The sequence below is a fragment of the Molossus molossus genome, unplaced genomic scaffold (genome assembly GCF_014108415.1).
Source record: "Molossus molossus isolate mMolMol1 unplaced genomic scaffold, mMolMol1.p scaffold_m16_p_4, whole genome shotgun sequence".
NCBI classification, from domain to species: Eukaryota; Metazoa; Chordata; class Mammalia; order Chiroptera; family Molossidae; genus Molossus; species Molossus molossus.
Window position 1 is genome coordinate 67,190,191 of NW_023425377.1, and position 25,977 is coordinate 67,216,167.

The 25,977-nt window shown below is 51.9% G+C and overlaps 1 protein-coding gene across 4 annotated transcripts in view; it reads right to left on the minus strand.

Moving 5' to 3' along the window:
• Positions 1 to 984: 984 nt before the first annotated feature.
• The window catches only part of FCHO1 (FCH and mu domain containing endocytic adaptor 1), a 30,009-nt gene continuing 5,016 nt past the window's right edge, over positions 985 to 25,977 (minus strand). The window contains exons 2-29 of one of the 4 annotated variants that reach the window (XM_036240119.1): positions 25,497 to 25,541; positions 25,197 to 25,286; positions 24,698 to 24,772; positions 19,798 to 19,889; positions 18,733 to 18,807; positions 17,430 to 17,571; positions 13,476 to 13,628; positions 13,135 to 13,239; positions 11,984 to 12,082; positions 11,794 to 11,890; positions 10,824 to 10,868; positions 10,633 to 10,711; positions 9,869 to 9,893; positions 9,692 to 9,749; positions 8,911 to 9,089; positions 8,802 to 8,826; positions 8,383 to 8,434; positions 7,713 to 7,813; positions 7,029 to 7,304; positions 5,447 to 5,559; positions 5,252 to 5,339; positions 5,001 to 5,109; positions 3,886 to 4,041; positions 3,464 to 3,596; positions 2,843 to 3,042; positions 2,173 to 2,228; positions 1,648 to 1,812; positions 985 to 1,218 (exon numbers count right to left, since the gene is read on the minus strand). In XM_036240119.1, coding sequence (XP_036096012.1) covers positions 1,196 to 1,218; positions 1,648 to 1,812; positions 2,173 to 2,228; positions 2,843 to 3,042; positions 3,464 to 3,596; positions 3,886 to 4,041; positions 5,001 to 5,109; positions 5,252 to 5,339; positions 5,447 to 5,559; positions 7,029 to 7,304; positions 7,713 to 7,813; positions 8,383 to 8,434; positions 8,802 to 8,826; positions 8,911 to 9,089; positions 9,692 to 9,749; positions 9,869 to 9,893; positions 10,633 to 10,711; positions 10,824 to 10,868; positions 11,794 to 11,890; positions 11,984 to 12,082; positions 13,135 to 13,239; positions 13,476 to 13,628; positions 17,430 to 17,571; positions 18,733 to 18,807; positions 19,798 to 19,889; positions 24,698 to 24,724 — 2,673 coding nt within the window. In that variant the 5' untranslated portion in view covers positions 24,725 to 24,772; positions 25,197 to 25,286; positions 25,497 to 25,541 and the 3' untranslated portion in view covers positions 985 to 1,195. Of the gene's footprint in view, positions 1,219 to 1,647; positions 1,813 to 2,172; positions 2,229 to 2,842; positions 3,043 to 3,463; positions 3,597 to 3,885; positions 4,042 to 5,000; positions 5,110 to 5,251; positions 5,340 to 5,446; positions 5,560 to 7,028; positions 7,305 to 7,712; positions 7,814 to 8,382; positions 8,435 to 8,801; positions 8,827 to 8,910; positions 9,090 to 9,691; positions 9,750 to 9,868; positions 9,894 to 10,632; positions 10,712 to 10,823; positions 10,869 to 11,793; positions 11,891 to 11,983; positions 12,083 to 13,134; positions 13,240 to 13,475; positions 13,629 to 17,429; positions 17,572 to 18,732; positions 18,808 to 19,797; positions 19,890 to 24,697; positions 24,789 to 25,196; positions 25,542 to 25,977 lie in introns of those variants that run through there. The other 3 variants (XM_036240118.1, XM_036240120.1, XM_036240122.1) reach the window with 3 other exon arrangements.

A 25,977-nucleotide genomic window follows, 5' to 3' on the forward strand; every position in this document is an offset into this window, starting at 1 on the left:
ACCTTCCCCCTGCCATGTCACACCAGTTCTGGATGGCCAGGCAGTTAAAAAGACCACACTTGGTAAATATTTTGTTTTAAAAGATGAACAACCTCACTTGTGACCCAAAGAAAGCAAATTAAAGCCACCAGGAGGTGGTGATGAATAGTATCCCCTCATACAGGGGCCTATGACATGGGTAGAACCCAGGAATTTCCACTGAGCTCAAATCTGCTCCCCACCACAGTATGCTGGTGACCATGCATGTCCTGGGCCCCAATCGGGCCACTTTTGCCCACCTGCACTGAGGTCCACCCCCTCTCTAGCTCCCATCAGTGAAAAGCTACCAGCACTGTTGAGGTGCTTCCTCTGTACCAGGGCCTGTCGAAGCGTGTGATCTCCCCTCAGCCACCCAGCTGAGGAAACTGAGGCCCAGAGAGGTCAAGTTACTTTGCTCAAAGTCACACAGCCACCAAGAAGGCTCTAAACCCAGGCTTTTGGCTTACAGCTGCTTTCTCCTGCTCAGTTGGGTCCTTACTGCCTGGCATACAGTAGGTACTCAATTGATATTCATAGATTGACTAATTGCTTTCTCAAGGAACTCACAACTCACTATCTCCCTGCCTGGGGTGCCCATCCCCATCTCACAACCTTATATTCCTACCTCAAAGCCCCATTTAGAATACCCCCTCCTTAGGGAGTCTTCCTGATACCCCCAACCCCCCCAGGTTCCTCTAGTCCTTGTTCCTTCCACCAGCCCAGTTCTGAGTCCATGGGACAGGAGGTGTCCATGGGTCTGGGGATGTCTGTATCTGGCTTTTTCTGCCCTAGTGTCACTCTACGCAGCCTAGGTGGGAGTGGGCGGGGGGAGGAAGGGGGAACATCAGGGATGTTAGATCTCCTCCACACATCCATCTTCTCTTCTTTTCCTCTCTGGCAATGGTAAGGAAACTTCCAGGAGCAGGAAAATGATTTTATTAGAAAATAAAGTGTTTATTCAAAGAACATTAAAAGTCCAAGGACCTGTGTGGGAGTTGGTATGAGCAGGAGTGAATCTCACGCTCAGCCAGGCTGGGCATGGGGCTCCTCTCCACAGAGCCAGGGCCTTGGAGGAGGCCAGGTTGGGACCCCAGGATCCGGCAGGCAGGCAGGGAGCCATCACCAAGCACCAGGACTCTGCAGAGCTGGGGCCAGCGGGCTTGTCAGCTTCCCAGGCTCAGCAGCTCACCAGGTACATCCCTGTGGGGGTGAGGCCGTGAGTGGGAGGAGGGTCGCTTGTCCCTACTCTGGGACCCCCAATCTTTCTCAAAACATTCCTTAATCCACTGCCCCACGGACCCCAGCAGCCCCTTGTGGGGGCAGGAGAGTGGGGTGAGGTTATTATTGCTTCTGGTTCAGGGCCTTGGATCCTTGCAAGGACATCCACCCTCCAGGGGACAGCCCATAAATATTCACCTTCCTTCCTGACCCCTCCCATGGGACCTTGTCTACCCCTCCCTGCCTCTGACCACCCCACTCTGGGTTTTGAGACCTGACACCCACCTATCCTTCCCAAACACCCCAAATGCCTCCCCCATCCTCTGCATCCTGGCGGAAGCAGGGGGTGGAGCTTGACCACAGTATAGGCCTGGCTCCCTGGAAGATGTGGGCAGTAGAGAGGGGGCATACCTGTGGCGAACCTTCTCTTTACCAGTGACATGCGGTAGCCACTGCCCACCAGCTCCAGGTCCACGCCCGACAGAGTGGCCCCTTCGCTGGTGAACTGAGCAGCCACGGGGCTGGGCATGCTGGGCCCTGAGCACGGCTCCCAGCTGGCAGACAGACGGCCAGAGCCTAAGGAGGCCTGAGGTCAGCTGTATCCCATCCCTGGCCCCAGTCCCACTGTGACCAAGACTCTTCCTTGGCCCTGCTTTGACTTGTGGCCTCTCTTCCCCTCTGCCCTCCGCTTGTGCCCCTGCACCCTTTTCCTTTGGCCCCAAGAGTCTGTGTGTAGTTTGCAAAGGAGTCCTGTCTCAGGGCCTTTGCACCTGCTGTGCCCACTCCCAGTATGCCTCTCCTCCAGCTTTGTCAAAGCGCTTCCAAGCCTGTCTACATGTCCATACTTCCCTATCCCCAGCATACCCCCAACTCTCCCCAGTTTAAATAAGCCTCCTACCTGAGACCCTTGAGACCTGATGTACAACCATAACTCACCCCCTGCCTCAGACACATCTGGAAGCTTCCATAGGAGCCGTTTCTCCTCCAAGTTCCTGGCATCAAAAGAAGCTTGGTCAGGTCAACCTCAGAAAGAACACTTAGAACCCAGAGTCCCAGCTCAGTTGCCTCTCAGCTATATGACCCAATCAAGCCAGGTCCCCTCCCCTGCCTCAATTTCCCCATCTATGAAACAGGGGTGGGATGTGGAGCCACTGGTCCCCAAGGACCCCGCAGCCTTACAGCATTTTAGGTGATGCATTTGGTCCTATAAGTCTGGCTTCTTTGTGGCAGTTCTATCCTTTATACAAAACAAAGGCACATTGGGGCTGGATTCAAATCCTGATGTGATTGTAGATAAGCAAGTTAGCCTCCCTGTGCCTCAGTTTCCCCTTCCATAAATGCAGATGATGGCAGACTACACCCAGAGGGATTGCTAAGAGCCTTAAGCCAATTGGTATGTGCAGAGCCCATGGAACACGCCTGACACAGAGGAAATTCTCTGTGCCAGATATTATTACTGTTTAATAATAGCACCCTCAGCTATAAGCAGTACATGCTCACAGTGACGGGTTAGTCCAGGGCGGATCCTTTAGTTGCTTAATCAAGGGGAGGGTTGGGAGATTCAGGGGCACCGCTGAGCCTCTCTAGGACTTCCACATGCCCTCACCAGGTGGCAGCTGGCTGCAGGCGGACATTGGTCACAGGCTCTCCCACAGGCAGCAGGATCTGGACATTGGTGAGTGGCGTGGGCACAGCCGTGGCACCGGGCCGGTAACTGTACTCCACCGAGACCTGAGTGAGGGTTGCCTCACACTGCCAGTGGGCGCTCAGCTGCAGAGGCACGGATTGGGGACCCGGGCGGGAGAACTAGAAAGAGAACAGGAGAGACAACATAACTTGGGCCATCCAGTCCTGCCACACTGTGCACTACCAACCAGCTCCAGCTTGAGTCTGCATTGCACACACCACCCCAAGAGACGCTTTCCTGGAGACTGCAGATAGGACTCTGCATTACACCACACTTCCAGCAGAGGGCAGGGGAGGGCCCCATTCTAATAAAGTCTGTAGACAGGTACCAGTGAAAGGTCCTGGGAGGGGCACTTCTAATGTGCATAATGATGAGACCTGGTTCTCTACACAGCCTATCCGGCCACCATTTACTCTCTGCCTACCCTGCCCCCGCCCCATCCCTTCCCTGTCACCTCTGCCCTGCCCATCCCCTCCCTGTGCCCCATCCACTATCCCCTCCCTGCCGCCTCGCCTCTGCCCATCCCATCCACCAGGCCACCTGGTACCGCAGCAGCACTATATTATAGTAGGAGGCAGCTGGATTCTGCTCTGCCTGGCGCTGCAGTGCCTCGGTCAGGGCTGTCATGTTGAGCCAGAAGTCTTTGGTCTCAGGGTCGCTCTGGGAGGGGTCACTGCAGAGACCCGGAATAATTACTGCCACCCTCAGAAGTCTTCTCAGGGTCCCCAGCATCCCACCTACCCTAAGGGCTTCCTAAAGATGCTGATTTTCTGGGTCATCCAGCAAAATGTGGTCGTGAGGGAAGCAAACGAGGGCAGAAAAGTGAGACCCAGAGAGAGGGGGGGGACTTGCCAAGGACACAGCAAATTTTGGGAGGCAGGGAGGAATTTATGGCTGGGGAGGTCCTGGCCCCCACTAGGCTCTGGGAACCCCTGTTCTGGCCTCCCTCCACCCAACAGTACCTGAAGAGCAGGTCAGCATTGGGCTGGAAGTGCTCGATGGGGGCTGTGTGTACAAGACGGAAGCTGAGGACCGGTGGCGGGGGGGTCCCGCTGAATACACGCACAATGCCAGCTGGGAAGGTCATGGTCAGCTCCCCAGTTACTCGAGCCAGGCAGCTGGGTGAGAGATGGGGGGACTGGGCTTTGGCTCAGGGCTCTGCCTGGCACCTCATCCTTCCCTCCCTCCTGGCTCCACTGTAGTCTGTGGCTCCCTGGGTCTGCAGCAGCGCAAGGCCCTGACTATGTCTAGCATCCTTACCCCCAGCCTCCTCCCCTTATATCCCTGCCTGAACAAAAATCCAGGCACCAGGAAGAATCCACACTGGGCCAAAGGAGGCAGGAGCACCTCTTTCCCTCGTTCTCTTTACCCCTAGGCCACCAGGAAGTTCACAACGAAAATTCAGTTTTTTAACTGTCCTCAGGTGGGTTTCAGATCTAATGCTCTCTTCCTCTTTTTTTTTAAATCCTCATTTGAAGATATTGTCCCAACTATTTTCAGATAGAGCGGGAGGGAGGGAGAGAGAGAAACATTGATGTGAGAGGAACACATCGATTGGTTGTGTCCCGCATGACCCTGACCAGGGCCGGGGACAAACCACAACTGAGGTACGTGCCCTTGACCAGAATCGAACCCGAGACTCATTGGTCCGTGGGCTGATGCTCTAACCACTGAGAAAAACCAGCCAAGGCCTCTCTTCCTTTTTTTTGGTTTGACTTGAAGTTCTTTTCTTCTGGGCATTGCCCCCAGACTGTCCCTGGTCCCTCAGTTCACCCTTCACCCACCTCCTCCATGGGACTGGTCTCCGGTCTCCCCCCTCAGGTTGATGCCCACAGTCGCTGCAGGAGTTCCTCTAAACGGTGACCACACACAATGCCTAGCCCTGTCCAATGCCCTCTGTTGCTCCCACTGCCCTTAAGGAGAGGGGCCTTGTTGCCCAGCTTAGTGTTCAAGGCCCTTCCATGGTAAAGTGGGTCATGAAACACGTCTGAAGGCTGTCCCTGCTGGAACCCAGACACAGCCCCCAGGGAGCCCCGTTTGCCTCTCACTGTCCACACTGTCCCCCAGCACCGCATACCTAGGGCTGTGGCCACGGAAGTAGGCATGGACATACTCAGTGAAGACGGTGGCCACGGGCAGGGCATCCTGTGAACCCAGGACCACAGGGCTCGGGCCCCGGGAGATTCCTGGGGCGGGCAGGAGGGAATAAAGGGCAGTCAGGAGAGTGAGCACAGGTTTCAGGCTCCAGAACCTGCCCTCTGCCAATAGAGCCTCTATTGTATCACTTAGCCCCCACCCCAGACCAGAGAAGGTGAAACCCACATGTACCGTGTCCTGCCTGGGATGAGAAGCTGGAACGTTCTGGGACAGTGCTGGGGACTGAAGAGCCCAGTGGGGAGGAGCTCAGAGAATGAGACTGGAAGGGAAGGAGATAGGCTGGGTTGTGAACACCAAGGAGCAATGTCCTGATGCTGATCCTGGAGGCAACCCCAGCCCAGCTGCTGCCATGCTCCCTCACCCTACCAGATCCCCGTTGCTGTTCCTGAAGGGGCAGGACACCTTCCTGGAGTGGGGTCTCCGGGGTCGAGCTGCCGGGCCCTCCACGGCTGTAAGGTCGGCAGGTACGGGCCTCAGGTCTGGGAGTGAGTGTGAGAAAGATATGGCTGCGATGCTGCCCTGGGCCTCTTGGGCCTTCCCAGGGGAGGAACTCGATCAAAAACTGGGAGTAAGACTTATTGTGGGGAGAACTCCTGATGGTCTAAAGTCCTGGGGCTACAGAGAAGATGCCAGACAGGACTGCAGACGCCATCCACAACCCTAAGCCTCCCAGACACCATACTGGGGGCCTAATGAGGGGTGAGCTCCTGTTACTGGGGGGATGCTAGCAAGGCGTGGATGTTCAGGAGGCAGGCATGCCACAGCAGGGATTTGAAAGAGGGTTTTTCTCTAACTTTCAGCAATTCTACAACCTTCATCCTTTCTGGGAGTACAAGGGTGGCCTCCTACCTGGCCCACCTCTGAGTCTCACCTTCTAAGTTAACTAATCATGGTGTTCACATCCAGGTTCTCCTCACTCTCCTGCCTCCTCTGTCCCCTGCTCTGCTCCATCTACAAACACTTGCCCACCCGCCTGCTTCCTCTCGCCCTCCAGGCCAGTTCCTCTCTCCTCCAGGGCTTCTCAGCAGCATTGCTGACATTGCAGGTCATTTTCGGAGGTGGTTTCATCCTCTGTACTGTATTGTAGGATGTTGAGCAGCATCCTGGCCTTGATCCACCAGATGCTAGTTGTACCCATCCCCCCAGAGGTGACAATCAAATGTCAGTGGTGACATTGTTGAGTGTGCCCTGGGGGGCAGAACTGGCCTGGTTTCGAATCCCTGTTCTGCAGTGAAGCTCTGACAACTCATCTGCGCTGGTGATCTACACTCGCATTCCTAGGCCCTCCCTTGAAGCAGCTGCAACCAGGGTCTTTCTCTAACCGTGGACGACACCAAGCGCCCCTTACCACAGCTGGAGTCCTCCTGTGGTCCCAGCCCGCAGCTTCTCTAAATGCAAAGGGGACTCCACTCTCCTCATGTGACCTGTAGGAACCCACTCCTTCTTGCTCTCTTCCCGCCACCTCTGGCCCTGCCTCAGCTCAGCCTTGGACTCTCTCTTGTCCTCTCCTGACCCTGGCGGCCTCCCCGTGCCTGCTCCCATGTCCCTGCTGACATCTCCTCCCCTCCTCTCCCTCCTTCATCATCTCTCTGTTCCAGCCACACCAGCCTCCCTACTGTTCATCAAGGGCCGAGCCGCTCCCACCCCATTGCCTTTGCACCCTCTGCTGGGAACGCCCCTCCCCACATCTAAAGAACTTCACCCTCACCTCCATCACATTACAGCTCAGCTATCCCTCCTCTGGGAGGATCCTACCCTTGGGAGCCCATATCAGGCCCCTGCCACTTCCTGCCTTGTTAAATATCCATCTCATTATTGTTCTTGCAAGGGTGGAGGTTTCTGCCAGCTTTGGTCTCAGCTCTGTCCCCAGCACCCCGGGCACTGATCATGGTAGGTGCTCCATCTTTCCGCCAGGGCTCTGATAACAGTTCCTGGCTGCTGGACTTACCTCCTCCAGCCACAGCCTCCAGCACCCAGGGGCCTGAGGATGCCACAAGGGGCTGTGGCGAGTCCGATGACAGCAGGGCCCGCGTTCCCCTCAACTCAGGTGGCTGCGCCCTATTGCTAGTTGGGCTCTGCGGGGTGCCTGGGCAGAGAACCCAGGAATCTGGGAAGGGGCCAGGTGCTGTGTGGGACGGTGAGTCCAGGCCAGAGTCCTCCACGTTCTCCGGCGATGAGGAGGAGAAAGGCGAGGGGCTAGAGGTGAAGCCGAGACTGCTGGAGCCTGGGGGGAAAGGGGACAGCCAGCTCCAGACCCTGCCCACAGGGGTCCTGCCATCTTCCTGCAGGCCACACCCACACTGAAAAAGGCTCACCCCCATTCAAAGCCAGTGCTCATGCCCCACCCCAGGCCATGCCTTCTGGTCACTTCTGTCTTCACTGATGCCCTACCCACCCACTGCCACCCCCACTAACAAGAGGCTTCACCTTCTCTCCGGCTTTTCCCATGCATGCTGTGGCTCTGCCCACCCCCACACTGACCTGGCCCCATCCCTCTTCCCTCTGACCCACAAAGGACCCCTACATCCTCCCTCAAGCACAGCCCACTGTCCTGCCCACCTGAGCCATCTACCCTTGCAATGGCTCCATCCATCCTCCTGCTGGCAACACCCATGCCCCCTGAAGCCCTTACCCCCATCACCTGTAAAATCTTCGTGGTCAAAGGCTGACTCTAAGGGTGGCCCAAAGAGGTTCTTGGAAACTTGCTCATCTGATTGCAGCTTCTCTGTACAGCTGGGAACCAATCGGACAAGAGGGGCTATTCTACTGTTTCCGTGCCTCCTTTCACCTCAGGGCCTTTGCACATGCTGCCCTTGGTTTGGCCTCCATTCTTCCAGTTCTCCCTGTGGCCACTCCTATTTCTCCTCAGGGCTCAGCTCAAAGTCGTTCCCTCCACAACCCCAGAGGTCCTCCACTACTAGCCCAGCAAAAGTCACCACCCCTACCTTCCATCACGTCACCTGCCTTAGTTTCTTCTGAACACTTAGAAGTATTGAATATGCTCTCACTTACTTGTTATTCTTAAAATCTGAGCCACTAGAATGTAGCTCTGAGAAGAGCGATCTATCTTGGTTATATATCCCCAGGACCCAGAATGGCATGAGTACACAGTAGGCATTCAATAAATGTTTATCAAATGAATCACTAAGTGGTCTCTCAAAAAACAGCACAGCCTCAACTCCCTGCCTGGATGAGAGAAGGGGAGAGAGAGACAGGGAGGAGCCAGGGAGGTGGAGAGAGAAGATGGGAATGGCCCACCTGCTCACTTGTGTTGACCCAATGTCCCACCCTATGGAACTCACCTGCTGGCCCTCGGGGCCGATCGGGGCCTCTGTGGTTTCCCAGCAGCGTCCCCTACGAGAGATGGACCTCCCTGAGCCTTGTCGCCCTGCTCGCAGTGTTCCCTACTCCACAGGCCCAGAGACCAAGTCTTGGATCTATCTAGCCAGCTGGCCAGAGGGACCAAATCAGGCAGAGAGGGATTTGAATCTGAGCCATGCTGTCTCCAGGTTTTGGTTTCTTTCCAAGTACTCCTTTTGGTCTCATTTAATTCTCATAATGACCTCATTTCATAGAAGAGGAGACTGAGTGTCAGAGTGGGTAAGCAGCCTGCCCCAGTCACACAGCAGAGCTGGGACTCTAACCCACACCCATACTTCAGGCCCAGTCTCCGCTTCATGTTCTCCTCCCCAAACCAAAGACCCCTGAATAGTCTACTCACGTGAAGACTGGCGTTTCATGGTGCCCTGTGGACAAAGTGGGTAGCATCAGGTTGGGTGCATCTAGCCAGCCCCACAAGCCCCACCTGGAACACCTCTCCTGAGCCTCACCCCTGGGCCTGGAGGGAGGATGAGGCTGCCAGCCGTGGCCCTGAGCTGCTCAGCAGCTGCCTCAGGGCTACAGGCTGGAGCCCGGGCTGGGGCGGGCTTGATGTGCACATAGAACTTGCGGGGCTCCTCGTCGTCAAAGTCGGAGTCACTGGATGAGAAGCGGGAGGGCTCAGCTGTGCGTGCGCCTCAGTCAAGGGGCCAAACAGATTCCAATTCAGGGTTTCCATCTAGTCAGCCCTCAAATCTGACCACATCCCTTCCTGTTCAAACCCTTTGAGGCCCTGCAGAGTTCTTTCTCACCAGTTGTCACCATTGACCTTGACACCATGTTTTACCCCCTACTCCTCCCCCATCCAAGCCTTTGCACAAGCAGGCCCTGCCCTAACTAGTGAGCTCCTATTCAATTAAGCCCCAACACTGGTGCCTCTTCTCCCAGGAAGCCCTCTTGGATACCCCACTATTGTAACCCAGCTCCTCCTCTCTCCCTCTTGCCCACCCATGACCCCACAGGGTATTGAAGTATTGAATATGCTCTCACTTACTTGTTATTCTTAAAATCTGAGCCACTAGAATGTAGCTCTGAGAAGAGCGATCTATCTTGGTTATATATCCCCAGGACCCAGAATGGCATGAGTATCTGCATTTGGATTTGCTTTGTCCACACTAGAGGCTCCCCCCAGGGTATATGCAAAGAAGGTTGTTAATGGTAGAGAAACCACTGTGGACAGAGCTTTGTCATTGCTATGCCAACAATTGCCCCCAGAGGGTGCCAGGAGGATATTGTTCTGGGTCACATCTGGCCGGACAGTGAAACCTTCTTCATCCACCTCTGGACACGCCTGGGAGGATAAGTCGTGAGTCAGGCTCTTCCCAACTAAACCTTGACTTTCACCCTGCATCCGCCCCCCTCCCCTCGCGGGCCGGACTCAGACCTAAAAATAACCCTGATGGCACTCACCCCTGAATCAGGCCCCGAAGTATCTCTGCAGATAAAAAAAGAAATATTGGTATCAGATCCCCCACCTCATCTGCCCTGACCTTGGCCCCCAACACTGGAAATGGCAACTGAGGGGTTGGGCTTGGATGTCAACAATGTCCTGGGCTGGCCCTGCAGGTGGCGGGATCGGGGGCTTGCCTAGGGCAGTGTGTCTGGAGTTAGCAGAGCAATGGGGTGTGCTCAAACAGCGTGGGAGGGGAGGAAACCTGGAGCTAGTTTGAAGGGCTGGCCTGAGAAGACATGGAGTGTAGAGACTAGCCTTAGAAAAGAGAATAATCCTGGGCTAGCCTGGACAAGGGTAATCCTGGAGTAGCCAGGGAAACCAGGGTTTTAGGGAATAATTGGGTACTAATTTGGGCAGGGAGACTCCCAGGCTCATCTTGGCAAAGTAAGAACTTCTGGGGTAGATTAATTGGGGAAATAGCAGGACTAACCTTGACAAAGGGAAGAATCCTGGGCCAGCCTGGGCAGGGGTTACCCTAGGTGAGCCTGGGGCAGGCAGCCCCTGGTCTAGCCTTGGCAGAAGGAAGAATTCTGGACTACCTTGGGCAGGTAATACCAGTGAAGGGCTAGCCTTGGACAGAGCCTTGGACACAGGCACTCCGTGTACAGCCTGGAGTAAGAATACTCCTGGGCTACCCTAAGCAGGGGACTTCTGGGATAGCCTGAGGGAGAAGGGATCCTGGGCTAGCCTGGGCCAGTGTTGGTCAGGGGTGCTTCCTCACACAGCTGTAGGTGGCTCCCGCTCCCGCCGGCTCAGTCCTGGGAGGCGAAAGGCCTTGGCTCCGCGCAAGCGTTTCATCGCTAAGGTTAAAGGATAGGTGCAGCTGAGCCCTGGGGGTGCCCCCTTCCCATTCAGCTCTGCCTCCCTTTTCCCCACAGTCCAGCCTGGGTATCCAGGTCCAGACGTACTTGCCTTCCTGCAGGGCAGCTGCGCTGTACACCTCAAAGTCCAAAGGCCCTGAGACAAAGAGATTGAGACTCAGCAGAGAGGGAGCCTGGGCCTGGGAAGGGTAGCAGTACACCCTTGGCCACACATGAGCCAAGATGCTGAACCAGCCCCAGAGATGGTCATGAGTGGGATGGGCCAAGGGTTCTGTGGTGATGCCTGAGTTATTTCTACTTCCAGCTTCTCTGGATGGAACTTGGGTGGGTCAGGGAATGGACCACAAGTCTGTGCAATGGGCTGGGCAGCAAGTGCCAGGTAGAGGAGCTGGGACTCTCCTAAGAGAGATGGGGAGCCATGGAGGGTATGTGAGCAGAAGCAGGGCATGAGTGATCTGGGACCAGTGAAGGGCTAGAGTGGGGGCCTACACACGGAGGGGTGGCCTGGGCCAGGGCTGAGCTATGTAGAGAGGAGGGGCAAGAGCAGACCTTAGTACTTACTAAACTTGGGGACAGACTGTGTAGCAGCATTTACTGAATTCTTACCGTGTGCCAGGTATATACTTCACCCATTACCTGCTGAACAATCACCCCACCATCATCCTCACTTTACAGATGAAGAAACAGGCTTAGAGAAGTCAAGACCCATATCCAAGGTCTCACCGAAAGCAATGAAGAAAAGTTTTGAACCCAGGTCTTATCCCAACCCTGCATCTGGGCAGTTTCAAATTGGTCTTTTGCTCAACAACTCGCAATGGCTCCCTTGGGCCCTTGGGGTAAAATATGAACAACTGAGTTGGGCATTCATTGCCCCTCTGTTTTCTGGTTTTTAATAGATCTACACATGAGATCAGGCATCAAATCCTCTCCCTCTGTGGGATGCAGAGTTAGATTTGTCATCAGCCCATTTTTCTGTCGAGGAAACTGAGACCCAGGGAAGTCCTCTGCCTCTTGAACCTCGTTCTTTCCATGCAGCCTGACCCCCAGATGCCCATACTCACCAGGCTTCTCCTGGCCCGTGCCCTTGCTTTCTGAAAACTTTCTCAGCAGCATTTCCACGCTGATATTCTCGATATTTTGCTTAAACTCCTCATGAACCTGGGCAGGATGGGTGGGGTGTGTAACTGGGCAAGGCCAGGGACCTCTTGTTCAGCACCCCCACCCTCATGCCCCACCCCTTGCCCCCCTCACCTGCCCAATCTGCACATGGGTGTCCTCTACTGAGTGGGCATAGGAGCCCAGCAGTGCCTTCATGTGCCGCAGGTGGGTCTCTTCCATGGCTTGGAAGTGCTGAGGCAGGAGGGCAGGAGCAAATGGAAAGGTGGAGGCCACAAGGAGTTGCCATGTGACTCAGCCTGATCAATCAGAATGTTTCACCCCCCCCCCCCCCCCAGCCTCAGTCGTTGGTTTGGGGAAGAGCCAGTGAGAGTCTGCCCTAGGTCTTTTGATGGAACTATAGGAAAAAGGATACTTTCATATCTCAAGCCAATGAATTGGTGGGATCATGTGGAGGCTGCTGGTGGCCACTGTGCTGCGTGCACACGCGCGCGCGCGCACACACACACACAATCACACACACACACACACACACACACACACACTCACACACACCCCCAAGGGCATGTTTGCTTGAGAGTGAAGCCCCAGAGAGTAAAAAACAGACTTGAAAAGGAGAGAGGCACAACTTCCTGATAACACCATTTGAGCACCTGGATCCAGCCATGCCTAGAGCCCTCCCCTCAAACATTTCAATTCCATGAGCCTATAAATCTTCCTCGTCAGTTTGAGTAAAGGTTTCTAACTTTCTATCACTTGCAAAATCAGAAAAAAAATCTGATTTCTAATCCCGAGATTCCAATCTGCTTTTCATACATTTGGAAGGATACAGACCCAGAGAGGTATAGTGTCTTGTAAAAGGTTGCATAGTTGGTAAGGAATGGAGGCTGGACTAGAACCCAGGCCTTTCAGCCACCATAAAATGTCAGGAAACTCTTATATTCTAAACCCTGCCCTATCTTGTTCAAAAACCTCATCAATAATAATAACAAAATGATACCTACAGAGTGGTTTCTATGTACCTGGTTCTAGTCTGAAAACTTCACATATAGTGATTCATTTCATCTTCACAACTCTGTGAGCTAGTACTATTACTGTCCCCATTTTATAGGTGGAAAAACCAAGGCACAAAAATGATCTGGGTTTTGAAATAATAATATCAATAATATGCGTGTGACTCAGGCTCCTGGGAGTTGAGGGTGTGGGAGTTTCTGGACTTCTGAGGCCCATTGAATCCTGGGCCCAGGGATGTGTAGGTCTCTGGGGTATAAACCTCAGGTTCTTACCCGAGCTGAGTCCAGCATCTTCTGCTCGAAGTCAGCACGGGCGGAGTTGTACTTCTCCACCGAGCGCCGCAGGCTCTCTGCTGCCTTCTTGGTCTTCGTCTCTGCCTAGGAGGCATAGGGAGGGGACAGGGTTGGAAGGGGACATTCAAGGAGCTTCCCCCACACCTCCCCCAGCAGGTAGACTTCTTGGGGTACCCAGGATGTGGTGACCACACTCAGGATCAATAGCCATAGTTCTGTGATATGTTTTCACTCTCCCATCAGGCAGCCCCTGTGCCTTGGCAAATTCCTCAGACCTGCGTGGGATGGTGTCAGCTGGGGACCTGCAGCCATGGGCCCACCTTGTCCATCTCCTTCTGGCTTGTGCTCTCCCTTCGCAGCCGCTCCTGGTCCATGCACCGGTTCAGGTAGTTCTCTCGGGACTTGGGCAGGAGCTGGCTGACGCCTGTGAGGACCTGCACGGCATCCAGGGTGCCAACTGCTTCCTCTTTCAACTGCGAGGGAGGGAAAGGGAGAGCATGGGTGCCACCTGAAACCCATGGGTGCAGGACCTGAGCAGACCTCAGGTGCAGATCATGAAATTCCCAGCTTCCCAAACACTGTGGGATTCCAGGTCCTACAGAGAATGTTTTCTGAATATTATTTTAATTTCAAAAATTATAACTTTGAAAACAGTTAATATTTGTCCTGGCCAGTGTGGCTCAGTCGGTTGGGTACTGTCCCTTGCATGGAAAGGTTGCCAGTAATATTCCTGGTCAGGGCACATGCCTGGGTTGTAGGCTCGATCCCCAGTAGGGGGCGTGCAGGAAGCAGCTGATCAATGTTTCGCTCTCACATAGATGTTTCTCTCCCTCTCCCTTTAGCTGTCTCTCAAAATAAAAAAAAATCTTTTTAAAAAAAAAAGAAATAGGTGCCTTGGCTGGTTTGGCTCAGCGGTTAGAGTGTCAGCCTGCGGACCAGAGAGTCCTGGGTTCGGTTCCTGCTAAGGGCATGTACCTCGGTTGCAGTTTGTCTCCAGTCCCAGTTGGAGTCGTGTGGGTTGCAACCACTCAATGTGTCTCTCTCACATTCATGTTTCTTTTCCTCTCTTCCCCGTTTCTCTCCAGCTCTATCTGGAGATAAATGTAAAAATGTCCTTGGGTGAGGATAAAAAAAAAGCAATAGGTAATATTTAGACATAATTCAAAAAGCCTGATTAGGGCACATACAAGAATCAACCAATGAATGCATAAATAAGTGGAACGGCAAATCAATGTTCCCCCCTCTCTCTCTCTCCACCTTGAAAAATCAATAAATAAAACAGAAAAACAAAACCTCCCACACCCTGGTCCCTAGCCTCCCAGGCCTCTGCCTGGGTGTCCTCATCATCACCATGATAGGTCTCCAGAAGTAATCAGCACATGGACAAGTAAATGTGCTTGTTTTAACTCATTTTTAAAAATGACAAACTGCAGTAGTCTGTGCTGTTTAACTCACTGATTTTTAAATTTTATTTCATAGTTCATTCCCAAGATTGTTCCACATCAGCCCATAGAAAACTTCCTTCTTCCCAGTTTTTAAATTATTATTATTTTTTAAATCCTCACCCAAGCCTGTCCGGTTTGGCTCAGCAGTTAGAGCATCGGCCTGTAGACCAGGGAGTCCTGGGTTTGATTCCTGCCAAGGGCATGTACCTAGGTTGCAGTTCATCCACAGCCCTGGTTGGGGTTGTGCAAGTGGCATCCAACTGATGTGTTTCTCTCTCTCTCTCTCCCCCTCCCTCCCATTCTGTCTGAATATAAAGGTAAAAAAAAAAAAAAAGCCCTGGACAGTTTGGCTCAGCAGTAGAGCGTTGGCCCATGGATCAATGAGTCCTGGGTTTGATTCCAGTAAAGGGCACATACCTCGGTTGCAGTTTATCCCTGGTCTTGGTTGGGGTCATTTGGGAGGCAATTAATCAATGTGTCTCTCTCACATCGATGTTTCTCACTCTATCCCTGTCTTTGCCTTTTAAAAAATTAAAAAATAAATAAATAAATTAAATCCTCACCCAAGGATATTTTTTCCATTGCTCTTCAGAGAGAGCAGAAGGGAGGGAGGGAGGGGGAGAAAGAGAGGGAGAGAGAAACATTGATGTGAGAGAGACACATCGATTGGTTGCCTCCCAAATGTGCCCCGACCGGGGCCAGGGATCAACCTGCAACCCAAGTACATGCCCTTGACAGGGAATCAAACCTGAGACCTTTTGGTGCACAGGCTGATGCTCTCACCTCTGAGCCACATCAGCCAGGGCTTGTCCCCAATTTTTATTTTTATTATTTATTTATTTTCTGTATGGATTTTAGAGAGAGAGGGAGAAATAGAAACATCAATGAGAGAGCCCTGGCTGGTTTTGCTCAGTGATTAGAGCATCGGCCCTTGGACTAAAGAGTCGTGGGTTAGATTCCAGTCAAAGGCATGTATCTTGGTGGCAGTTTGGTCCCTGGTCCTGGTAGGGGTCGTGCTGGAGGCAACCAACCAATGTGTCTCTCTCACACTGATGTTTCTCTCTCTCTCCTTCTCACGCTGTCTGAAAATAAATGGAAAAATATCCTCAGGTGAGGATTTGAAAAAAAATTTTTTAATAAAGAAACATCAATGAGAGAGAACATCAATTGGCTGCCTCCTGCATGCCCCACACTGGGAATTTGGCTGACAACCTGACTAGGAGTCGAACCAGCAACCTCTTGGTGCATGGGTCGATGCTCAACCACTGAGCCACAACGGCCAGGCCGTATTTTTTATTTTTTATTAATCCTCACTGAGAACATTCTTCCATTGATTTTTAGAGAGAGTGGAAGGGAGGGGGGGGAGGGAGGGAGAGAGAGAGAGAGAGAGAGAGAGAGAAAGAGAGAGAGAAAGAGAGAGAGGAGAGAAACATCAATGTGAGAGAGACACATTGGTTGGTTGCCTCCTACATGACCATGACCAGGGCCGGGGGTGGAACTTGCAACCCAGGTACGTGCCCTTGACTGGGAATCTAACCCAAGACGCTTTCATCAAAGGGCCACTGGACTAAACCAGCCAGAGCTGTCCCCAATTTTTAAAAAAATTGTAGTAAAATACAGAAAACATATGATTTACTATCTTAACCATTTGTAAGTGTTCAGTATTAAGTACTACTACCAACTCCCCCTTTTAAAAAAGAATTTTTAGAAATTTTATTTTGAGAGAGAGAGGAAGGGAGAGGGGGACAGAGAAACATCGATGTGAGAGCAGAATATAGATTGGCTTCCTCCTGCACACCCCCTATGGGGGATTGAGCCCAAATATGTCTTGACCAGGAATTGAACCAGCAACCTTTCCATGCAGAGGATTATGCCCAACCAACTGAGCCACACCAGCCAGGGCTCAACACCCATTTATTTATTTATTTATTTATTTATTTATTTATTTATTTATTTATTTTTCTTTTATTGATTTTAGAGAGAGAGGGAGAGAGATAGAAACATTGATGAGCAAGAACATTGACTAGCTGCCTCTTGCATGCCCCCCACTGGGGATCAACCCACAACCTGGGCCTGTGCCCTGGTCAGGAATCGAACGGTGACCTCTTGGTGCAACCACTGAGCCACACCGGTGGGGCAATACCCCTTGTTAATGGGGGTTAAAAACTGTAAATGCCAAGCACCTTATGACTCTAGAATTATAAGCTGCTGCTTTTTTGATATCCTGAGAGTCTAAGGCTTGAATCTTTCAAGATTCTAGGTTTAAAAGAGTCTAGAAATGACAAATAATAATGTCTGTAGCTTCTAACCATCTAGATCAGGGGTTAGCAAGCATTTTCTGTAAAAGGACAGACAGTAAATGGGTTTGCTTGTCATGGACACTCAACTCGAAAAAAGTCACACACACTATGGTACACAAATGGACACGGCTTTGTGCCAATAAAACTTTATTTACTGGCACGGAAACCTGGGTGTCATATCATTTTCACGTTTCACAAAATATTCTTCTTTTGATTCCCTCCACCACCCACCATTTAAAAATGTAATAACCATTCTGAGCTCGTGGGCTGTATAGAAATAGGTCGTGGTCTAGACCTGGTCCCCCGGCTGCAGTGTGCAGACCTCTGGTCCAGGATTTTGAAAGTCTGAAATATCTGACAGTTCCCTGGTCTGTGGGGTCCTGGGTTTGATGTTTCAGAATTACCAGAATTCTCAGAGGCACAAGCCAGGGGCCGGAGGTTTGAAGGCCCCGGAAGGCCTGGGCTGCTTTCAGCCGCGGGTGTCCCCCGCCCACCCTGCCAGGCAGCGCCTGCCCTGCCGGGCACACACCTTCTTGTGCATCTTGAGCTGCTCTTCGCTGTAACGGAGCACATCCTTGATGAGGTCCTGCAGCTTCCGAGTTAGCTCCAGGTGGCAGAGCGCCAGCTTGTCCGAGGAGACACGGAAGACTTCCCAGAGTGGGGCAAAGGTCCTGGAGATAAGCAGGGTCACACCCAGGGCCCAGCAGGCCCAACCCTTCTGGGTCCCCTCAGACAGCACAACTGGCATTGATTGACTCAGGCACCTACTGTGTGCCAGGCCCTGCTGAGCATCAACACATATTAACTCATTTAATCCCCACTGCAACCATAGAAGACAGGCTTGGGACAGATGGGGAAACTGGGGAATAGGAAGCTCTATAACTCATGCAAGGCCCCTCAGCAAATGACCATCAGAGCTGGGATTTAAATTCAGGTCCTGAGACCCCTGAGTCCTCGCTGTAGACTCCAGGCCCCACCTGATACCCAAAGGCAGTTAAGATCCAACCAGCCCGCACCAAGTTCGTGGGGCCTACCCACCTCAACAGAACCCCTGCTCTGGCTTCCCCCCGCCGTCCCTCCCTGCTGCCTCCATTTCTGCCCCACAGAACTTCTGTTCCACAGCAGCCACAGGGAACTTTGCAAATGCAATGGGACCACATCACATCCTTCTTTCAAAGTCACTTGTGCCTCAGGCCCCTGGGTCCCACCCCCATCTCATCTCCACCTCACCCAGGCCCTGCAGCCACGCCAGCATCTTTGCTTTTCCTTGAACATACATAGTGTGTGGCTGCTTCAGGGCCTTTATACTGGTCGAGCTGCCTGCCTGGGTTTCTGTCCCCCAGACTCTCCCAGAGCTGACTCCTTCCCATCATTCAGGTCTAAGCTCATAGAACCAGAGCCCACCCCCGAGGAGGTGCCCGACCTCTCACGCTCCTATTTCATTATCTTCCTTGCACTTTTAGCCCCAGGAAAGGACTTTGTTCATGTTTGTAGTTAACATTTGCCTTGTCACACATCCTAGATGTACATGGCATGAACATAGCATGAAGGTAATTGAGGATTTTATTTCTCTTGATGGCCACTGGGTCCCTAGTGCCTAGAACAATGCCTGCACACAGTAGGTACGCAGTAAATATTTGTTAAGGGAGTAAATGAGATAGCAAGTGAATGAATGATATACCTTCCTCTGTTCATTTAGCCCCATAAGTGGGAGGATGACTCCCTATCCTACATGTCACATCTGTGAAAAGATGTCCACTCAAGGGAAGGCTCCTGATCACCCCAGGACCTCACAGCCTTGGGCACCTCTACCCCATCCATGGCCCACTCACCCCACGGGGGTCCCATTGCTGGCCAGCTTGGAAAGTTTTGCCATCGCTTTCGAGTAGGTCTCCTCAATAGTGGCCCTGGGTAGGAGGACAGGGAAAAGCTAGGGAAGGTTCTGGGCACCCATGGGAGATACGCTGCCCCCCCCCCCCCAACCCCAGGCCTCAGTTTCCCCATTGTAACATCAAAGCAGTAGCATATAGTGAGGACAGTATCAGGAAATTCACGAGAGAGGTTTTTATCCTTAAATAATACATTTTACTAACAACAGCAACAGTAGCAGCAGCAGGTAAAAAAAAAATTTTGAGCACATACTATAAATGCTTTATATGGTTTGTCACATTTAATTGCAGGAGATAAACTCATATTTCCCTTTTCCCTCTGGATAGACACTGCTAAATGCATACCTAATATCCACTCACATTTTCATCTGGACTAACAGAACGTTAATTTTGCTTGAGGCAGCAATGGGGCCAGTTAAAACCAATTACCCAGGGGGGCATTATATGATAGAGGCATCCATGGAGTACCACAGGGGTGGAAGACCCACAAAACAAAGAGTAGCCTCTGTCCTATATGTCTTAGACAGCCATGAAGAGACAAACCTGGTTATAATCCTTTGAACTCTCTGCCTGGATTTAGCAGGCATTAGGCTGAGTGACCGGGTAGCAGAAGGTTGCTTTGCAACGTGATTTTGCTAAACATGATTTAGTGTCTGGGATACTACCATCAGAACATTTACATACTGAAATGGAGATTATTTTATCACGTGTTTTGTTTTATCACACTTAGGGCACAAGATTGAGTTTTCGAAATTCCCCTTTAAGTAGGTCATACTATGGTCTTTTCAGGAGGCATTAGAAGCCTGGGGAATGTTGTTTGCAGGGCATCATGGGGCTGAGAGTGCTGAGAACACTGGTTTTGAAGGTCTTCAAGCAGGTTTGGTTCCTGGAGCCCACAGGGCATGGTGTGGCTGTGAGGTGAGATGGGCGAGGCCACGAGATAGGCAATGGGGCACTGGGTGGACAGTAGGGCATGGCCACGTGGCAGGTGGAGTGTGGGAAACTCACCTCTCCCGGATGAAGTCCGCCAGCTCCTTGGTGGAGATGGGTCCCTGCTTCATATTGTGGTACAGAACCTCAAAACCATGGTTTTTCTCGCCCTGCAAAGAATGGAGGTGGAGACTGAGAAAAGGATGCATAAAGACATAGTGTTATCTAGCAACAGGGGCGTAAACAAAGGACCCACCCAGCAGAAGTCCAGCCCCTTGGCTGTAGGGATTGGTTCACCACCACCCCTGGACCGCCACCCAAGGATTGGCTCATGGGCCTTAAATTAGCCTAATCAGAGAGAAGCCTGGGATTTTTGTCCCGTGAGATACATTCTCATTCACTAGTTGCCTCTCTGTTTCTATCTTTCTGTCTTTGTTTCTCCATCTCTCTTTTTCTGAGTCGCTGCCTCTATTGGTCTCTTCTCCCCTGTTTTTCTCTGTCTGCACTTTCCCATAAATGAAGAATTATGTGGGCACAGAAGATATTGGAAGCCAAGTGGAAACCATGAACTTTGGAAAGAAGCTGAACCTAAGAGAGTCCGAATAACAAGCATATTGAGTCAAGTTGCTGGATCAAACCAACCCTGAAAGCCGCTTTACCCCATAACATTTCAATTTTGTGAAGTAACATGATCACTGTTGTGTAAGTCACTGTTGATTTTCTTTTCTCTTTAACGTGGAAACTCCTCGTCTGAGCCCCCAGAGCAACATCTGGATCTGACACCTCTCTCAGGACCTAGCAATATCCAGTTCAGGGCAGGGCACAGAAAGAGCATTTGAATTTGTTAAATAAATGAACAAACGAGTGATTCTGCTGTTCCCCAGTACTGGTGGGAACAGAGCTTCTACCCTGGTGCCTGCTGGTGCATTGAACAAAACCTCTTTCATCTAAGTTCTGGGGACGCCATGGTGGGGGAGGCCAGGGCTGTACTGTGTGGTCCAGGCAAGTCATTGTCCCTCTTTAGTGGACACGCATTAAGATAGGGGCAGGGAGCCCTGGCCGGTTTGGCTGAGTGGTTAGAGCGTCGGCCTGTGGTCCCTAGAGACCTGGGTTCAGTTCCCGCTAAGGACACGTACCTCGGTTGCAGTTTGTCCCCAGCCCTGGTTGGGTCGTGTGGGTGTCCCTTTCACATTGATGTTTCTGTCTCTCTCTCCCTCCCACTCTATCTGAACAAAAAGTGGGAAAATGTCCTCGGGTGAGGATTTTTTTTTTTAAAAAAGAGGGGGGCAGGTAGTCATCATATGAGAGTGAATAAACACCAAGATGATCAGGGTCCACCAGTGCCCCAAGGCAACCCTAGTTTCTGTTAATCCGTGGCATTAGATAATGTTTTGCTTTAAGTTTGCTACTGTTCCTTTTCCAAACACATTTATTTAAAAGGGCAACTTTTACCACTATTCTAAGTGGAAAACCAGGACCCCATGCCATAATGAAGGGAACAGGAATAAAAATAAAGCAACAGCTATGTTTTAATGTCGCCAGACTCTGTCACACATAAGAACATCATGTCTGAACACTAGCTGTTCATTAAAATGGGAGGTCAGCTGGGATTCAAGGGGAGACATTTTAGCACAAAATGGGGCCTTGTGATTTAGACTGGAAGAAGAGGCTCATGGAGGGATCTGATGTTATTTCACTGTCAACACCAATCACTGAAGCAACCCCTTTGGCAGCACTTGGCAGGTCCTTCGTAAATGGTTTCCTCAGTCCTCCTCCAATATGTGAGGTTCACCTTTCCAGTTATCTAGAAGCTTGAGGGCTAAAGCCAGAAATCACTACCAAATGATCCCTCATACTGCACAAATGGAGAAACTGAAGCCAAGACTGGAGCATACCCAGGACTGGCTCAACCTCAAATTTCAAACAGTCACTCCTCACTCTAGAATCATCGATGGCTCCCTACTGCCCACCAGCTGCTGAAGCCCAAAGCCCTTAGTCTGGAATTACCTTTCCAACTTCATCTCTCTCAGCTTCCTCTTAGCCTTGCCCTAAAAACAGCAAACAGAGCAAGGACATGCTACACCTTCCCGCCACTGCACTGTTCCGCCACCCGGCTTACCGGCCTACATCTCTTCCCACCATTCAAATCTTTCCACCTCTCAGGGATCATTGCAAGACCTACCTGCTCAAGAACCTTCTCAGCCCTGGACAGTTTGGCTCAGCGGTTAGAGCGTCGGCCTGCGGTCCAGAAAGACCCGGGTTCGGTTCTCGCTAAGGGCATGTACCTTGGTTGCAGTTTGTCCCCAGCCCTGGTTGGGTCGTGCGGGAGGCAGCCACTTGATGTGTCCCTTTCACATCGATGTTTCTCTCTCTCTTTCTTCCTCTCTTTCCCTCCCACTCTATCTGAACAAAAAATGAAAAAGTGTCCTCGGGTGAGGATTAAAAAAAAAAGAACCTTCTCAGATCCTCTTCAGACTCCCACTCCCTGAATGTTCACTATTGATCCCTCCGTTACCAGCAATGTGTTTCCTCTTTCTATGTCTACAATTGTACTTTCAAGAGTCAAGAATCAAATCCTCCTTTTATGCACAGAGTCACTTTGGGCCAGTGACTGCATCTCTCTGGATCTCAGTGTCCTCATCTGACAAATGGGGACAATATAGCACCCACCTGCCAAGGGTTTTGGTGACATGAGGCTAATACAGTGTTGGACACAGGGCTTCCTACATAGTGGTGAGTGCTCTGCAAACAGCCCCAGCAGCCCCGCCAGCCTCGGCCAGGGGATCCCCGAGGAAGGCTACGCCAGGCACCACTGACCAGGCCAACATCTGGGGCAGACTCAGAGCCAACTGCTGGCCCATTTCCCAGACCTGGCAAAGCCCCCAGCAGTCTCTGCCTCCCTCAGGTTGAGCTGGCAGCTGAGGGTCAAAGGAGGGGCTGTCTCAAACTTGTCTCTCCCATCAGAACCTCTGGACGTCAGTGTTGCCCCCCACCAGCCTCAGAGGGATCTTTCTAACACAGCTTGATCATGTTCTTCTCCTGCTCACACTCCCCCATGGTACCTAGTGCCCTCTATGCCTCCAGCCCTGCTGTGGCCCAACAGGACTAGAGCATCCCTGCCTAACTTGATCTCCCATGACTGGGACCTCCTTCAGGCCAGTCAGAGCCCCAGTGTCACCCAGCAAAAAGCCAACAATACAAACAATTGATGAAAAGAAACAGACATTCCAGAGGTATTTCCTGGGCCCCCAGGAGGCAGGAATTTCATCCCCCTTTCCCAGATGGGGAAACTGAGGCTTTCAGATGCAGTCACCGGCCCAAGGGCTCCCAGCAGAGCCCATTCAAATCCCCAAACTCAGAGTTCCTATTCACTGCGCTCCAGACGGTATTTTGGTGGTGGGGAGATGGGTCGGGGGTGGATTCTATTTTCTCTTTGCTGATCTGAATTTTCTACAGGGAGCTTGATGCTTCATGCAATTAAGAAGAATTTTAAATAAATGTAGGTGCTGCTGTCAGTGTTCCAACACATGGGCAAAATAACTGATCTTCAACCAGTCAACCTCGTTATGCAGAGTTGCGAATAGGGGCTCAGAGAGAGGCAGCCCCTCACTAGGGTCACACAGTCATTCAGAGGCAAATCTAGAGACTCTGACCCTTGGGAAGGGGTGGAGGTCAGGTCCACACAGATGGCAAGGGGGTGTGGCCCCTTTAAGAAAGCAAGGCCAGTAAGAGGAGCCCCAGCTGGGGAGGGAGAAAGGAAGGGAGCAGGGCCTGTTGCTAGGGGCAACCAGTTGTCTAGCAACTGGCTTCCTCTCTGCTAGCTCAGGGCCTGCAACTGGGGAAGGGGCTTTCTGCCCTGGTTCACACACCCTCTGTGGCTCCCCATTAGCCTGACCCTGCAGGAGGAGTCCTGTGCCCTCCACAAGCCAGCCAGTGTCACACTCTGGGCTTTTATTCAGGCTGTTCCCTGTGCCTGGAATGCTTTGCTGACATCCTAGAAAGTCTCAGCCTTCAAAGCTCACAGCAAACACAGCTCTGTGTCCTGGCTCCTCCTCTGGGTGCCTCCAAGGTACTGCAGGGTTGGAGGAGACTGGCTGGCTCTGTTTTCCCCAGATTGGGGGCTCCTTGAAGTCAGAGCTAGGATGGAGCCTCTTGGGGGGCAGTATCCCCCAGAGTTGGCTTGGTGTGGGAAGTTGGTGGCTGGGAAGGAGAGTGTGAATGAATGAATAAAAACATCTTGCCCTGGCTGGTTTGGCTCAGCGGGATTGTCAGCCCGTGGACCAAAGAGTCACAGGTTCAATTCCAGTCAAGGGTATGTACCTCCATTGCAGTTCGTCCCCGACCCTAGTTGGGGTCATGCGGGAGGCAACCAATCTATGTATCCCTCTCACATTAATGTTTTTCTCTCTCTTTCTCCCTCTCTCTCTCCCTCTCTCTCCCCGCCTCCCACTCTATCTGAAGATATTTGAGAAAATATCCTTGAGAGAGGATTATAAAAAAACAAGTGCATCTCACTTGGCCCCCTTAGGTCACAGTATGTGGTTCCTAGCCCAGAGGACAAATGGGTAAGGTGGCCCTTAGGGGTCAAGCCATGAACCCCCCTCCCACACCCCCAATTCTTCAGGATGGGCAGACATGGAATTCCTCTGGCTGGAATGACCCTGGATCCTGAAAGTTCAGTCTGCCCCTGGATTTGAGCCCTGAACCTGCACTATCTCATTGGGCAAACTCAGGTAAAAAAATCCTACTCTGAGCCTCAGTCTCTGTTTTTCAAGTTGTGACTTGCCCAAGGTCACAAAGGCCCATTTGGTCTGTGGGGTATAGATTTGAACCCAGCCTGACTCTTCCCACTTTAACTTCTATTTCCTACAGACTCTCCACTTGCCCAAGATTCTGCCCGCAAGCTGCTATCCCCACCCCCACCTCCATAAAAGACCTTTCAAGAATACCTACCAAAATAAGAGCAGGTCTTACTTACCCAAAAATGCTCCCCAAAATATGACATCCTGATGGCCTCTGTGGAGATCCCTGCAGGCTCCTGTCTAGTGCCTGTCTGAAGGAAAGGCAAGTTTGAGCTGCAAAGTCATGGCTGTCTTGGGTCTGAGGAGGGGAAATTCCAACTGTCCTCCCTGTGGAGGAGAGAGAGAGAAGACAATGGAGGAACCAAAAGTCCCAAGGCTGGGAGCATGCCAGGGCTCCTAAGATGATTCAGTCTCAGGCCTCGCCTCCAAGTAGCCCCCAGTCTAGGAGGACAAAGCTGGATACAGACACTCTAAGTGCTATGGGGTTAGATGAAGGGATAGTGGCTAGGGCAGCCTAGACTAGAGGAAGAGACAAGGGAATTGGGGTTCTTAAGCACAAACAGGAGTTCACTGTTGGGGAGGCTACTAGATGAGCCCTGGCCTGGGCAGTAAAGATCTTGGCCATTTTATAGATGGGGAAACAGCACCACCCCCTGCCTGGAGGAAACCACTTGCCAAGGTCACACAGTCAGGAATTGATAGTAGATCTGCACCCTGGGCCAGCTGAGTCCAGACCTGAGCACTCAGCTCCACTCTAGGCAGCTGCTGTGGGAAAAGGGTCCAGTGAGAAACAGACACTGGGGCTGTGATTGGCCACATGGGTGTTTGGGTTTCTTGGGGTCTCCTGAATCCTCTACAAGAGTCCCCATCTCATTCACACTCCTGGAATAGAGAGCTCACCTCTCACCATGGTGACCCAGCTGGCAATGGTGCCCCCATGAGTCCCAACTCTGCCCCCTGAAAGCCAGTGTTCACCTGGTATCTAAGTCACTGTCCAGCTCTGTGCCTCAGTTTTCCCATCTGCAAAACAAGACAGAAAGCCTAGATGGAGTCTTGCTTGGGTACCCCAGAACTCCCCAAAGAGGGGGTGGGCCAAGCCACCTGACAACAGAGGGACACTTGGTGTCCTTGGCATGTCCTCGAGGCTGGGCTTGTCACTGGAGCTTGCTGGCCCCATTCATAATTCATGACTCCGAAAGCAGCTCAGCAGCAGCTGGGAGCCCAGGAGGTACGGTGGCGACAGGGACAGGGCTGGTGAGAACAGGATGGGAAAACTCCCTGGACCTTACTGGGAAAGGACCAAGCAAGGACCTTGGACAAGTCTTGCCATTGCTGAACCTCAGTTTACCTATTCCTGAAAGTGAGTTTAACTTGATCCATTATCATCTAGGCCCCAGTCCCTTGACTTCATTCAGCACTTACCATGTGCCCATGTGGCCAGGACAATACCAGGGTC